This window comes from Callorhinus ursinus, unplaced genomic scaffold, assembly GCF_003265705.2.
Source record: "Callorhinus ursinus isolate GAN/ISIS: 27379988/994484 unplaced genomic scaffold, GSC_fseal_2.0 scaffold23, whole genome shotgun sequence".
NCBI lineage: Eukaryota > Metazoa > Chordata > Mammalia > Carnivora > Otariidae > Callorhinus > Callorhinus ursinus.
The window spans coordinates 11,881,189-11,895,807 of record NW_027397085.1 but is presented as its reverse complement, the minus strand read 5'-3'; the positions used below and the strand labels follow the sequence as shown (position 1 = coordinate 11,895,807).

Genomic DNA, 14,619 nt, shown 5'->3' with positions numbered 1-14,619 from the left:
AGATAGTGCTGCTGCTTTTTTTTTTTTAAGATTTTATTTTTTTTAAGTAATCTCTACACCCAATGTGGGGCTCAAACTCACAACCCCAAGATCAAGAGTCACATGCTCCACCAACTGAGCCAGCCAGGCACCCCAGATTATTTATTTATTTGACAGAGACACAGCGAGAGTAGGAACACTAGCAGGGGGAGTGGGAGAGGGAGAAGCAGACTCCCCGCCGAGCAGGGAGCCCGATGCGGGGCTCGAGCCCAGGACCCTCGGATCATGACCTGAGCCGACGCTTAACAACTGAGCCACCCAGGTGCCCCACCCCAGATTATTCTTAAGCAAATTCAGTTTCATAGGTAAGCATCATGATAAGAATGCTACATTTAAACATCCAAATTTATGGAAATATAAATTAAGTTTTAATAATTCACTTCACTAAAGGATTTTCCACATTTCTTCCAATTATAAATTTTATTGAGGCTTTGAAAATATGATTTAATATACAGAAATATTTTTATTCAAATATGTTAATAAGGTGAAAAATATTATATCTACTCCCTGCTTCTTGAAATGAGATTTAATCTTTTGAAGGGAGCCATAACTATAAAGTAGCTTATGGACACAAAATATGGTGCCCCATAGTCAATGTCAAATAATAATACCTCATATTTATATAATATGAAGTTTACAAAGTCTTGTCACATGCCTCTTTACATTTAGTTCTCTAAACAGTCCTGAGAAGTAGATTAAACAAGTCCTATAGTTTCCATTTTGCAAATGAAGAAACCAAAGGATTAAAGACATTTAGTACTCAGCCTAACTGAAACAGATTTGAGGAGTCAGAACTTCTGTCCAATATTCTTTCCACTATAAAACTGCAAAGCACATATGGTGATTAACATAACATAATAAAAAAAACCTGCAAAGCATTGTTTCCTTAAGAAAAGTAAAAAACAAGTGAAAGATAAAATAAAATAAGCCACAAGCAAAATGACCTGTTAGCTGGAAGCCAGAAGCAGCAGATTGAGGGCTAGCCTACAACTCATAGCATTACCAGTTAAGACTAAGCAAGGTGACCCCCATCCAGCTAAGACTCCAACCCCAGGTTCCAGGAAGCATATCTGAACACAGGTCAACTTCGGATGAAGCATAACTTGATAACCTTTGTCCTACCCTCACCTCATCTCAAAATTTAGTGTGTGAGAGATATCATTTAAGATGGGGATTGAGGAAGAGGGGTAAAATCTGAATCAGAATAAGTGTACCTATAGTAGAGAATATGGTCTAGGCAGGTTCAAAAATTCTGACAGTGAACACAGCCAGAAACAACTGGGCATGGTACTTTGAAGTAATTGCACATACTTTCACATTTAAGTTAGACTATTCTGATAGAGATGGAAAAATAATTTTACCAGGATACTTTTCAAAGTTCCTTCCTAAACGAATTAGGGAAAAATCCCAACAAGATTTTGGGAGTCATTCTCTCTCTCTCTCTCTCTCACTTACTTGCCTTTGTCCTCTTGTTCACTGAACTACTGAGGAAGGCATTGTTTTCATTAAGAGAGGGTGGGCATCAGGAAACTTGTAACTTGAGCCTCCATTTTACCAACTAACTCAAACCAGTATCATAATAAGAAAATACCCTTTGATTTTTTTTTTTTAGAAATGAGTTCAAACAACATACCAGTCTAGGGTGGTTCAACACACTTCATTTAGTTTTACAAAAAGCTCGCAAATACTTGTAAATGATTTCCTTGCATTATAGACCTGCAAGATATGTCTTGTGGCTACTTGTTACTTACCAAAATAAAGTTCCAATTCATTAATCTAGCACTAAGGTAATTGCATGATCAGATTTTTCTGATTTTCCGTACTCCCCATCTTATTCACTCATTCTTCACTTACACAGAACATTTTTCCTCTTTCTCATGTGCATCCTGTACTCTGTGTTGTCTTCCTGCTTGGTTAGGATGTCTCTTCTACCTGCTGTGGCTTGATCTTCTCTCTCCTACAACCCAGCTATGCTGCCACTTCCTCCTCCCACCTCTCCCTCTGTCTCCTCTGCATGAATTTCCTAAGTACTTTATCAGGACCTCTCTTATGTCATTTGTAACACCACACAGTTGAAGAGTATAACTATCTTATCCCTTTTCCAGCCTATAAGCTCCTTAACATTGGGAACCATCTATGTTTCACTCACTCCCATATACACTGGTGCCCCCCATCATCCCCATAACTGCTTGCAGTGTAATAGAATAGAAACAGCATGGGCTTTGAAGTCTGACAGCCCTGATTTCAAATCCTTGCTCTATCATTTATTAGCCATATAACCTTGGGCAAGATACTTAACCTCTCTAAACCTGTTAACTCTTGCATAAAATAGAGACGATGATACCCATTCTGTTGTTACAAGAAACAAGAATTAAGTGAGAAAGCAGGCACAGAGTTCTTAGTACTATATCTCAGACATGCTAGGTCCTAAAAGGTGGTGATAGTACTAGTAGTGGTGGTCTTAACTTATATTTTAGAAGCTACTTTATTGCTTCAGTGCCTCAGTCACAGAGGGGATAAAAAGAAGCCCAAGTGTATCACACATGCAAGTATTTAGGGACTATTTTGAACTGGTCTGTAAACTCTTATAACTACTTGGAGAAAAGTACCTCATAAATTTGCTACAAAACAGTAGAACTCTCCTTTAAGTGCTATTAGAAATGCAGATATTCTGCAGTATTTAATTTACTAGGATAACCATAGCCTTAGGCAATTTTAGGTAGCAATTCTTTCTTTAGTATCCTCCCTGATTGGCTTCATGAAATCTTTTTATCTTGAAGAATTTTGTATTTTTTGTTCTTATTGCTACAACACAGAGTATAAAATTTGTAGTTTCAATATCCAGAATGACAGGTCAACATAGGGATGCTGTCAAAATGGCCATCAAACTGCAAGATCTGTGGGTGACTCCATCTGGAGAAGTACAAAGTGTGCTCTGTTGAGAAACCTGGGGGCAACATCAGTCAATCTTTGTGCTAGTCCTAGGGTCCAAGGGAGGAAGAATGAAGTAAATTTGAACAGAAACAACAGACTAGAGCTGACAGGTGGAAAGTTGTAGCCCCCAGAAGTAAAGCTATTCATGTCCCTCAGTAATTCTCAGTAATCATTTTTATATTGTAATTGTTTCTTGTGATCATTATTAAGAAAAATGGAGAAACATCTGATAAAAATCTTCTCAGATAGAGTCTATATAATAAAAAATTGTATTAGTAACTTAAAGCAATTTCATGTTTAGGGTTCAGGATCTGTCTTGACTGATACAAGTTCTCGTCATCTCTTAATTTATTAGATAAGCTCATTTAATTCATTTGAATTGATTTTTAGTATAATACTTTGAGGTAACTAATTTATGTGTTGTTATATAAGTTACTACCAATATGACTGCTATTTGAATTATAAACTCAACAAAGCAATATACTTGGGAAAGTAAAAGATAAAATTTGTATTTGGATAGGACTGGGGCATTAAAACAAGTTTTAAAAAATTTCTAGTAACTTAAGATATAAAATAACAAAAATTAAAATTAAGAAAACTCCTAATTAGAGAATTAAATCTATATTGGAGAGTCATGCCATTTTATAAATGGTCACACTGTAGTATAAATGTATATAATTTCAAAGTGATTATTAGACTGTAATGAAATACATCTGTGGTGATTACACATTCCAAAGAGAAAGTACACATAATGGTGTATGTAGAGAGGAAGCAACATTGAGTTGTCAGAAGTTGTAAGATATTCCCAAGCTTAGCACAATCATTTGACCTCTCTGAACCTGTTTTTTCATCTGTAAGGAGCAGATTATTGCTGCCTAAGAACTTCTTAGTACTAATATTTTGTGTTGTGATTGTGGGCATACTCCTTTTATAGTGAATTTAAAAAATTGAGATTAAGTAGCCAGTAGATTATAAATATACAGAACCCCTAGATATGAACTCTCACTTATTCATAGGCTACTCTTGTTATTAGAAATGTTTAATGGAAAATATAGCTGAAAATCAGTATTTTTATGCAGAGATAAAAGAACTAAAATCTAGTCAGGCTGAAATTTAAAATGCTATAACTGAGATGCAAACCCAAATGGAGGCCATAAAAATAAGGACGGACAAATCAGAGGAGTGAATCAGTGATGTATAAGATAAAACTATGGAAAATAATGAAGCTGAAAAGAAGACAGAAAGAAAAGTAATGAATCACAAAGGTAGACTTAGGAAACTCAATGACTTATTAAAACGTAGTAACATTCATATCACAGGAGTCCCAGAACATGAGGAGAGAGAAAAATGGGAGAAGGTTTATTCAAACAAATTATAGCTGAAAACTTCCCTAATGTGGGGAAGGACACAGACATCAAAATCCAAGAAGCATAAAGAACCCCATTAAATTCAACAAAAGCTGACCATCGCCAAGGCATATCATAGTCAAATTCACAAAATACAATGAAAATAAGTATTTTTGCATTTTTATTCCAAAATGAAATACAGTCTAAAAGTCTGGATTAATTTAACTGTACTGTAACTTGTTACCTTCACATTTCTCAAATCAGCTAATAGAAAAACACAGGAAAATATTCTGTATTATTTTATTTTGATGATTATTTTAAGCCTAAAATAATATAAGCAATGAAGCTAAGATAAACAGGGAAAGAAAAAGAAAAAGTCCATGTAAATGTAGACTGAATTCCATTTAATCACTGTTTAATGTTGAAGCATATGCCAGTGTTCAGTGTTCAAGCATACTTCAGGTAGTCCCTGAATTATTTAACCACTTTTGACTTATTTTTATGGAACTATAGGCTTATTTTGACCACCAGATGGAGCCAGTATTGTTTAATTTGTAACATAAAAGATATGCTGAAAATAAAAAGTGGTTAAATAAAATGAATAAATCATAGATTTCTTATTTTAGTTCTTAGTACAGAAAGAAATTAAACTTTCAGCCTAGTCTTCCCCTAAACTTCTGCCTAATCTTTGTAATGTGCATATAGACACCTCTAGTAAATAATTTCTTTATTGTGAATAATTTTCATCTTGGCAGTTTCATCGGATAAAGAGACCAGTTTTCTTCTGATTCACTTTTTAAAGACGTCATCTAAGCAACTTTCAATTATCTTTAAAACAAAATTAGTACAGGGTCGCCTGGGTGGCTCAGTCGGTTAAGCATCTGCCTTCAGCTCAGGTCATGATCTCTGGGTCTTGGGAACAAGCCCTGCATCAGGCTCCCTGCTCAGTAGGGAGTCTGCTTCTCTCTCACTCGCTCTCCCTCTGCTTCTCGCCATTGTTCGTTCTCTCTCACTCTCAAATAAATAAATAAAATCTTAAAAAAAAGAATAAAAAAATCCAAATTAGTACAAATTTAACCTCTTGTCATTTAATTATGAAAAATGATAAAAAGTATATGTAGGTTCTCATCTTAATGTCAAAGAATATCCCCATTATTGTCATTTCCATAATGGATTTTCCTAATAAAAGAAACCAAAAAATAGGCATTCTGACTGGGGGGAGTATATATAGTTTATCCACAGTAGCTCCTGAAGGAGATGGTAAACCCTTACAGAGATTCTACCCAGAAAGCTTAGTGTTCAAGTAAATCAGAGGTAACTGCCTTAAAGTTGACTTCTACTCCTCTTAACTATTTAATATATGTTAGAAATTATTTATCTGTAACTCAATTTAGCAACTATCTGTTGAAAAAATATTTGTATGCTAAGGGCCCTAAGGGCCTACAAGTTCCTCAAAGAGTCTTTTATCCAGCCAGAACAATAAAGCAACTATGGACACTGCTGTAATTTAAGATCTAAACATGATCAAATTGTTCATTTGTCCATTCAGCTACTATTTATTGAGTACACACTATATGCAAGGCATATGCTAGGCCTCAGACGGCATAATCCCTGCCGTGTGTGTGTAGCCTAGGTGGCGGTACAGACAAAGAAGCAGTCATGGTATAGTGTTTAAACTGTTTAACAGTTCAAATGAGGGGGAAAATATTACTAATTAAGGATTACCAAGAAAAAGTCATAAAGGATTCTTCCTAGATATACACCCACTGTTTGGCAAACTCTGTTTCCCATTTATTGTGGTCTGGGAGGAACTTAGAACCTTTATTTGGTAGGATTTTATTTCATCAGACACATCCAACTGGTGATCTGATGCCTTTTTATGTCAAATTGGAGTATTTTCTAAGTTTTCTTGTGTGTCAAACATGAAGAAGAGATAACCAAGCTGGTTAAGAACTTGTCATTTAGAGCCAGACTCTATGGGTTTATATTCTCATGTTTATAGCCCCTTGGATAGGTTACTTTACTTAACCTTTTACTACCTTAATTTCCTTATCAGCAAAATAGGGCTAATACTATGCCTTCCTTATAGGGTTGGTTATCAGGATTAACCAAGTAATTCAGGTACTTGTGTCTGGCACATAATGAGTACTTAAAATGCTAGCTATCTTGGATATCTCTTTTCAAGTCTGGTACTTTTCCTAGAATTAAGAACTGATGTATATAAAATTTGATTTAAAAAAAAACACATACTTTTTAGCTTCCAGAAAGTATGATAAGATACAACTGTGTATCACCAGCATTTATATTTTCTATATCCATTAAAGTCTATGCCTTTTGTTTTCTTTTTTTTTTATTATGTTATGTTAGTCAACATACATTACATCATTAGTTTTTGATGTAGTGTTCCATGGTTCATTGTTTGCATATAACACCCAGTGCTCCATTCAATACATGCCCTCCTTACTACCCATCACCGGGCTAGCCCATTCCCCCACCCCCTCCCCTCTAAAACCCTCAGTTTGTTTCTCAGAGTCCATAGTCTCTCATGGTTCGTCTCGCCCTTCGATTTCCCCCCTTCATTTTTCCCTTCCTACTAGCTTTTTTTTTTTTTTAACATATAATGTATTATTTGTTTCAGAGGTACAGGTCTGTGATTCATCAGTCTTAACACAATTCATAGCACTCACCATATCACGTACCCTCCCCAGTGTCCATTACCCAGCCACCCCCTCCCTCCCACCCCCACCACTCCAGCAATCCTCGGTTTGTTTCCTGAGATTAAGAATTCCTCATATCAGTGAGATCATATGATACTTGTCTTTCTCTGAATGACTTATTTCGCTTAGCATAATACCCTCTAGTTCCACCAATGTCATTGCAAATGGCAAGATTTGGGGGTTTTTTTGATGGCTGCATAATATTCCATGGTATATATATACCACATCTTCTTTATCCATTCATCTGTTGATGGACATCTTGGCTCTTTCCATAGTTTGGCTATTGTGGACATTGCTGCTATAAACATTGGGGTGCTTGTACCCCTTCGGATCACTACATTTGTATCTTTGGGGTAAATACCCAGCAGTGCAATTGCTGTGTCACAGGGTAGCTCTATTTTCAATTTTTTGAGGAACCTCCATACTGTTTTTCAAAGTGGCTGTACCAGCTTGCATTCCCACCAACAGTGTAGGAGGGTTCCGCTTTCTCCGCAAACCCGCCAACATCTGTTGTTTCCTGACTTGTTAATTTTAGCCATTCTGACTGGTGTGAGGGGGTATCTCATGGAGGTTTTGATTTGGATTTCCCTGATGCCGCGTGATGTTGAGCACTTTTTCGTGTCTGTTGGCCATTTGGATGTCTTCTTTGGAAAATTGTCTGTTCATGTCTTCTGCCCATTTCTTGATTGTATTATTTGTTCTTTGTATCCCTTTTGTTTTCAAATGTTGTTTACTATTAGCAGTAACATTACTTCTATTTGTACAAAAGTTTTTGTTTATTATGGGAATTTTTCAAAAATTTCCTTGAAGTACTGGATCCCAATATATTTAAAATAATTTATAAGCAGCTTTACTAACAGTTTCTGATACATACTGATTATTCAATAAGCTTTTTTAAAAAAAAATGAATGAATTTAACAGCTCCTTGGAGCTGTTAAGCTCCTTGAGCTCTGTCCTGAGACAGTGGAGGAATAAGCCCTTTATCTATAAAATGAGATTTGTAGATGGATACCATTGATTCATTAGCTAAGTAACCACAGTTGAGTAGTCATCATCCCTTTATGTTCAGAACAAAAAGGTTTCACAGTGAAGAGATTCAAGTGGAGCAAGGATTAAGTTTCTGACTAGCTCTTAGAGGAGGGGTTAAAGGCATTCTTTATAACATGCAGGGACAGAAGTGCAGTACTTAACTTTGTCACCTAAACTAAGAGTCAGAACACACGTTTTAGCCTGGGCTTTGCTGCTGATCCCCCTGGGAGACTGGCTGAGTCCCCCCCCTGGGAGACTTACCTAAACATTGGTTACCTCACCTATAAACTGAGAAGGTAGATTAGAAGATCCTCAAGGTAACTTCTAGCTCTGGTGCTCTAGTGAACTGATACTCCAGTGATAAAACTGACGATTATAGTGATGTTGGACATTCTCTTCACCAGACCCTTTCACATATATTACCTAGTTTTATCTCAGAAATAAGCTAAGATACTTTATTCTAACACTATAACATATGTAAGCTTTAAGCCCTCTAAGGAATCAGGAATTTGAAACTTAAAGTCAATGGCTTGATTTCTTAACTGTTTTCACATATCTTAGGTTCGTTTCACCCTTTAGACTACATTATAGAATGAAAAGTTTGTATCATTTATGTTTTAGATGTCTTTTACAGCATTTCTCAGAATGCCCACATATGAGAGACACTAGGTAAAATTTTATTTTCTGGATTGAAGTTTTAACTAAAGTCAGTAGGGCACAGTGTGGGCTTTTTATATCATACAGATCTGGGCTCAAATCCCAGCTTTACCATATTCTAATTTCTGTTTCCTCATTTGGTTTATGGATCCTTCATAGATAATCAAAGCACTTTAACATGGTGCCTGACATATACTCTTTGGTAAATGCTCTTTTTTCCCACCACTCTTCATTCCTATTTATTTAGCATGTTTTGTAGAAATTTCAGTTAATGACAAATAGTCATCATATTACATCATTATTATTTATGAATTATCATCCACTGTATATTGAGATTTATAAGAAAAGTAAAAGAACAGTCTGTACTTAGAGAAACTAAATTTTTCAAACTCCTTGTGTATTTTATTAGCCAGTTTTATGTCTCTAAAATCATCCAGTCACTTATTCAATTTTTGTTTATTCAGGGAGATTCAAGCACATGAGAAATGATTGTGCTACTTCCTGTTCTGGCAATATGGACTGAGTTAGCACAAACCTTCCTTCTCCTACAAATATATAGAAATGCTGGATAAAATATGATCCAGCCCAATTTAAATACTTAGATAAGCTTAAGAGAGGGAGAGAAACAGAGAGACAGAGAGAGAAGGTAAGAAAAAAAAGTGCTAGGTACCAGAAACAAAGGGGAAGCAAAACCAGAGCATTAAGTGGGCAAGCTGGTATTATAGTTGCCCAGGGGAGTATTGGAACCAGATGTAGGCTCTACTAGCTAGAAGCTGGGCATTTTAATCTGACTTGGACAGAAATGTGGCCATGGCTCAAGAGAAATGGGAACTAGAAAAACTGTCCACCTGGTCAGGAAGGCCACAGTGAAGCTTATCATGTTTCAGACCCATATGTGGGGGAGATTATAAAAAAAAAAGTCTCTCAAAAAATCAAAGCTCTAAACTTTTACCAGGCATGGCTACAACATCTGAATATACCCTCCCTATATGGTATAGGAATCCTAAGCCAAGAAATTAACTTGAAAAAAAAAATGGCTCTAGACTACTGGAATCCCCCAATTGCCTGATAGAAACAAATGCAAAAGTTCTTTGTAGAAACTCTTAAACAATCCTGGGTGCCTAGGATTCCTATGGAGCATGATGGAGAGGCAGCTCTAGCTAAAGATAAACTCATAATCAAAAATTAGAAAACACATAAAGAAATGATGAGCCTAGGAAGAGAGTCAGAAGACATAACAGAAAGATCCCCAAGAAGAATCTGAAAGATACACATAACAGGTGTTTTAAATAATTAAAGGAGATTTTTTTCAAGGACTAAGTATCATAATAAAGACTGAGACTATTAAAAGAACAGGTGAATTTGAAGAATAACCAAAATGAATATCTAGAAATAAAAAATATAATTATTAAAATCAATGGCTCAGTTTGTCTTAAAAACTGATTAGATACAACTAAACAAAGAATTAATGAACTGAAATATAAAACTAAGGAAATTATTCAGAGTATACTGCTGAGAAATAAAAATAAAAATTAATGTGCTGTGATTATTCATAGTTGATCATATTGTAAAGAGAAGTACTTATATTAATGTGATATACTTAGTTATGAAATAGAATAGTTGCCAGATTTTTCACACAGTTGGGTTTATGCAGCAAATGTCACTGCATTAGAAAATCTTGAACAAAATGGCTGACTGTTAATACACTGCACATTAATAACATTCTTCAAACTGTGTAACAAAGAGGTAAGCAACAAACCAAGGCTTGAAAAGAAAGATAACTTGCATTCTTTTTTTTTTTTTTTTAAGATTTTATTTATTTTTTGACAGAGACAGCGAGAGAGGGAACACAAGCAGTGGGAGTGGGAGAGGGAGAAGCAGGCTCCCCCTGGAGCAGGGAGCCCGATGCGGGGCTCAATCCCAAGACCCTGGGATCATGACGTGAGCCGAAGGCGTACACTTAACGACTGAGCCACCCAGGCGCCCCGATTATTGGCATTCTTGATTACATCTGGCTCATCTTGGTTTGCCAGCCAAAGATAAGAAGAGATAGGTTGTTGGTTTTGGGGGTTTTTTTTAATCATATATTTTCATTATTATGTGTGCATGTAAGTTAATATAAAATGTTAGTGCTTTTTTCTTGAGACAAAACTGCTCCATAAACTCAGATGTTAAGTAATCTTCACAGGGAAGTATTACAGGATCAAGTCTATAAATTGGTATTCTAATTTCTAACTTAGTAAAAATTACTTTGATCTGCTTCTGATAGCTGTCCTGACTTATTTGTTGGATATATTTTTTAAGATGACATCAAATTGAACTTGTTTATTAGTTGTTGTTGTTGTTGCTTTAACTGAGGAACAAAAGTGGCAGGTAATTGGAAAATCAACCAGTATCAAACGATTGTATCTTATAAAGCAGGAGAAGAATGTAAAATAGCAGTGCTAAATTTTAGGCAAATCTTTTTTTTTTTTTTAAATGAACATTGGGGGGCACCTGGGTGGCTCAGTCGTTAAGTGTCTGACTTCGGTTCAGGTCATGATCCCAGGGTCCTGGGATCGAGCCCCACATCAGGCTCCCTGCTCGGCGGGAAGCCTGCTACTCCCTCTCCCACTCTCCCTGCTTGTGTTCCCTCTCTCGCTGTGTCTCTCTCTGTCAAAAAACAAATAAAATCTTAAAAAAAAAAAGAACATTGGTCTTTATTTTTGATGAATTATTCTTTAAAACATTTTTTATTAAACTCATCATAAATTTAAATAGTTGCAAAATTCCACTTTTATCAATACTGACATTTAACAATTAAAACTTAACTACTCTTTTAAAACATCAGATGATATTTGAATGGCCATATGATTTGATACTCATCATATATTTTTATTTTTTTAAATTTTATTTTATTATGTTATATTACCATACATTACATCATTAGTTTTTGATGTAGTGTTCCACGATTCATTGTTTGTGTATAACACCCAGGGCTCCATTCAGTATGTGCCCTCTTTAATACCCATCACCAGGCCAACCCTTCCCCCCACCCCCTCCCCTCTAAAACCTCAGTTTGTTTCTCAGAGTCCATCGTCTCTCATGGTTCATCTCCCCCTCCGATATCCCCCCCTTCATTTTTCCCTTCCTTCTCCTAATGTCCTTCATGCTATTCCTTATGTTACACAAATAAGTGAAACCATATGATAATTGACTTTCTCTGCTTGACTTATTTCACTTAGCATAATCTCCAGTCCCATCCATGTTGATGTAAAAATTGGGGATTCATCCTTTCTGATGGCTGAGTAATATTCCACTGTATATATGGACCACATCTTCTTTATCCATTCGTCTGTTGAAGGGCATCTCGGCTCTTTCCACAGTTTGGCTATTGTGGACATTGCTGCTATGAACACTGGAGTGCATATGGCCCTTCTTTTCACTACATCTGTGTCTTTTGGGTAAATACCCAGGAGTACGATTGCCGGGTCATAGGGTAGCTCTATTTTTTTTAATTTTTTGAGGAACCCCCACACTGTTTTCCAAAGTGGCTGCACCAGCTTGCATTCCCACCAACAGTGTAAGACGGTTCCCCTTTCTCCACCTCTCCAACATTTGTTGTTTCTTGCCTTGTCAATTTAGGAAAATCTTAATTATTTTAAAAGTGAGATAGGTAATTTTATACTCAAGTGAGAACAACTACAATAATGAATTATATAATAAAGATATTTATAAAATTGGTTGATAAATTAACATTGATCACAGTCTAGCATAGGAAATAGTTGTGGAGCTGGAGCCGTTTATTGGTTTGATTTTTAAATGGGTAATAACCAATCCCAGGTTCTGACCTCCTCTTCTATAATAAGCATAGACCTTAATATGAAACCACACAGCCTTTTTACTATTTATTCTAAGAATATTCTATTATTCTTCAGAGGAAGAAACTGCTCCTGATGGTGCTGTTGCAGAATACAGAAGAGAAAAGCAAAAATATGAAGCTCTGAGGAAGCAACAGGCAAAGAAGGGAACTTCTCGGGAAGACCAGGTAACTTCATAAGCCTAAATCCATAGGTAATGCATTGCCTTTTAATTGTCTTCAGGTGTTCCTAATGAAGGCTGATTTGATTATACGTCAGAAAAACACTACCTCTTAAAAATGAAAAAAGATATATTCGTACAGAGAGGGGTGATAAGAACCTTGGCCACTCGTGTTCTTTCCAGACATTGTAGGCAAAAAGCCTAAAACTTGCAGGTTTCAACCCTGTACTCTCATATCAAGCACAGGAACCTTATAAAGCCACATTTTCTCAGATAGCCAGGTAGAACATCTAAGTAAATATTATGAAATGGAGAAGTGGTGATTATAAATGATGAAGAGATCTCTTCTAGCACAGCATCTCGCATGCTGACTAGCCAGCGCCGCTCGAAATTGTACACTGCCTGTAAATAAGGCATTTGGTCCACTAGTTGACTTCTGTTGTCAATAATATTACAGGACTCTGCTTGTTTCAAATAATTTCTGAACTTTTAAGAATTAATAAAAGAAGACTGTTAGAAATAAGAATAAAAAGAGACAGCTCAGCAATCTGAAAGTCAATTTTACACACCATGCAACACTCGGCATTTAATAAAGTAAGTATCTTCAGCAGCCATTCATGTTGAAAGCTAAGGGGAAGACCAAAATCATTTATTTTTGGTGCTGCCATATATCTCTATTTGAAAACATGGTATTTTAGGTGTATAAATAAAATAGGCAAAATAAAAGTATATTAAAAAGCCCAAGTCTATTTGAATAAATTAATATAATCAGGGACTACATTATAAATAACACCTAATTACTGGTAAAGAAGGATCATGCATCAGTACTTAGCATGAAAATAATCATAAGGAAAGTTCTACAAGAAGTCAGGTACAGGGAATTGTAATTATAGAGAACGAATTTGAGCAATTTTCAAAAGAAATGGCACATCAAATGAAATTAAGTACATTATTAACTTGTTTTCATGGAGTCACAATGAATAGCAACTGCAGTCAATATACTACCAAAGATACCCTAAGGCTCACTCTTATTCATGCACTCTTCTTTCTTGCCTCCTAGCAAATAATTATTAAGAACCATGTACTAATGAGTGTATTTGGTGGTAAACAAATACACACATCTGTCCTCTCTGAGCTATTAGGGAAAAGAGCCAGGTAAGTAATACCAATAAAAGAGGGTAGGCATTATGACAGGTTAAGTACAGGGAACCATGGAAATGTCTAAGAGTAGGACCTAACACGGCCTGAGAATCTGGGAAGGCCTCCCTGAGAAAGTGATTGGTCAGTTGAACTGTGAAGGCTGAAAAGGAGATGGGTAGCCAGACAAAAGGAAGAGTATATGAAAAATATTTGATGTCTTTGAAAACAACTATATGTTAAGTATGACTGTAACATAAACCCAAGAGAAAGATGAAGCTAGAGAGGAAAGCAGAAGCCAACTCATGCAAGGCATTTTTGAGCCATATTAAGAAATTTATATTGACCCTAAGGGCAGTGGGAGCCATTGAAAGAAGTGACATGATCTCCTTTGCAGTTTAGGAAGATCCCTCCCACCTGTCTGCAGTACAGACAGTATACTGAACCCGGACAGGACTAGAGGTGCAGCCAGAGGACTGACTCCCCTGTAGATGCCACACAGAAATGTCCCTATGCAAATCCTATCTTCTTTTTTTTTTTTTTTAATTTTGTTTATTTACTTGAGAGAGAGAGCATGAGCAGGGGGTAAGGGCAGAGGGAGAGGGGGAAGCAGACTCCCTGCTAAGCAGGGAGCCTGACACAGGGCTCTATCCCAGGACCCTGGGATCATGACCTGAACTGAAGGCAGACGCTTAACCAACTGAGCCACCCAGAGGCCCCCAAATCCTATCTTCTTTACT

At 36.3% G+C, this 14,619-nt stretch overlaps 1 protein-coding gene across 4 annotated transcripts in view; it reads left to right on the top strand.

The window, feature by feature from the left end:
* CWC27 (CWC27 spliceosome associated cyclophilin) overlaps positions 1 to 14,619 on the top strand; it is a 212,029-nt gene that overhangs the window by 153,990 nt on the left and 43,420 nt on the right. For all 4 annotated transcript variants that reach the window (XM_073905418.1, XM_073905419.1, XM_025892373.2 and 1 more), the window contains one exon: positions 12,640 to 12,749. In XM_073905418.1, coding sequence (XP_073761519.1) covers positions 12,640 to 12,749 — 110 coding nt within the window. The remainder of the gene's footprint in view (positions 1 to 12,639; positions 12,750 to 14,619) is intronic.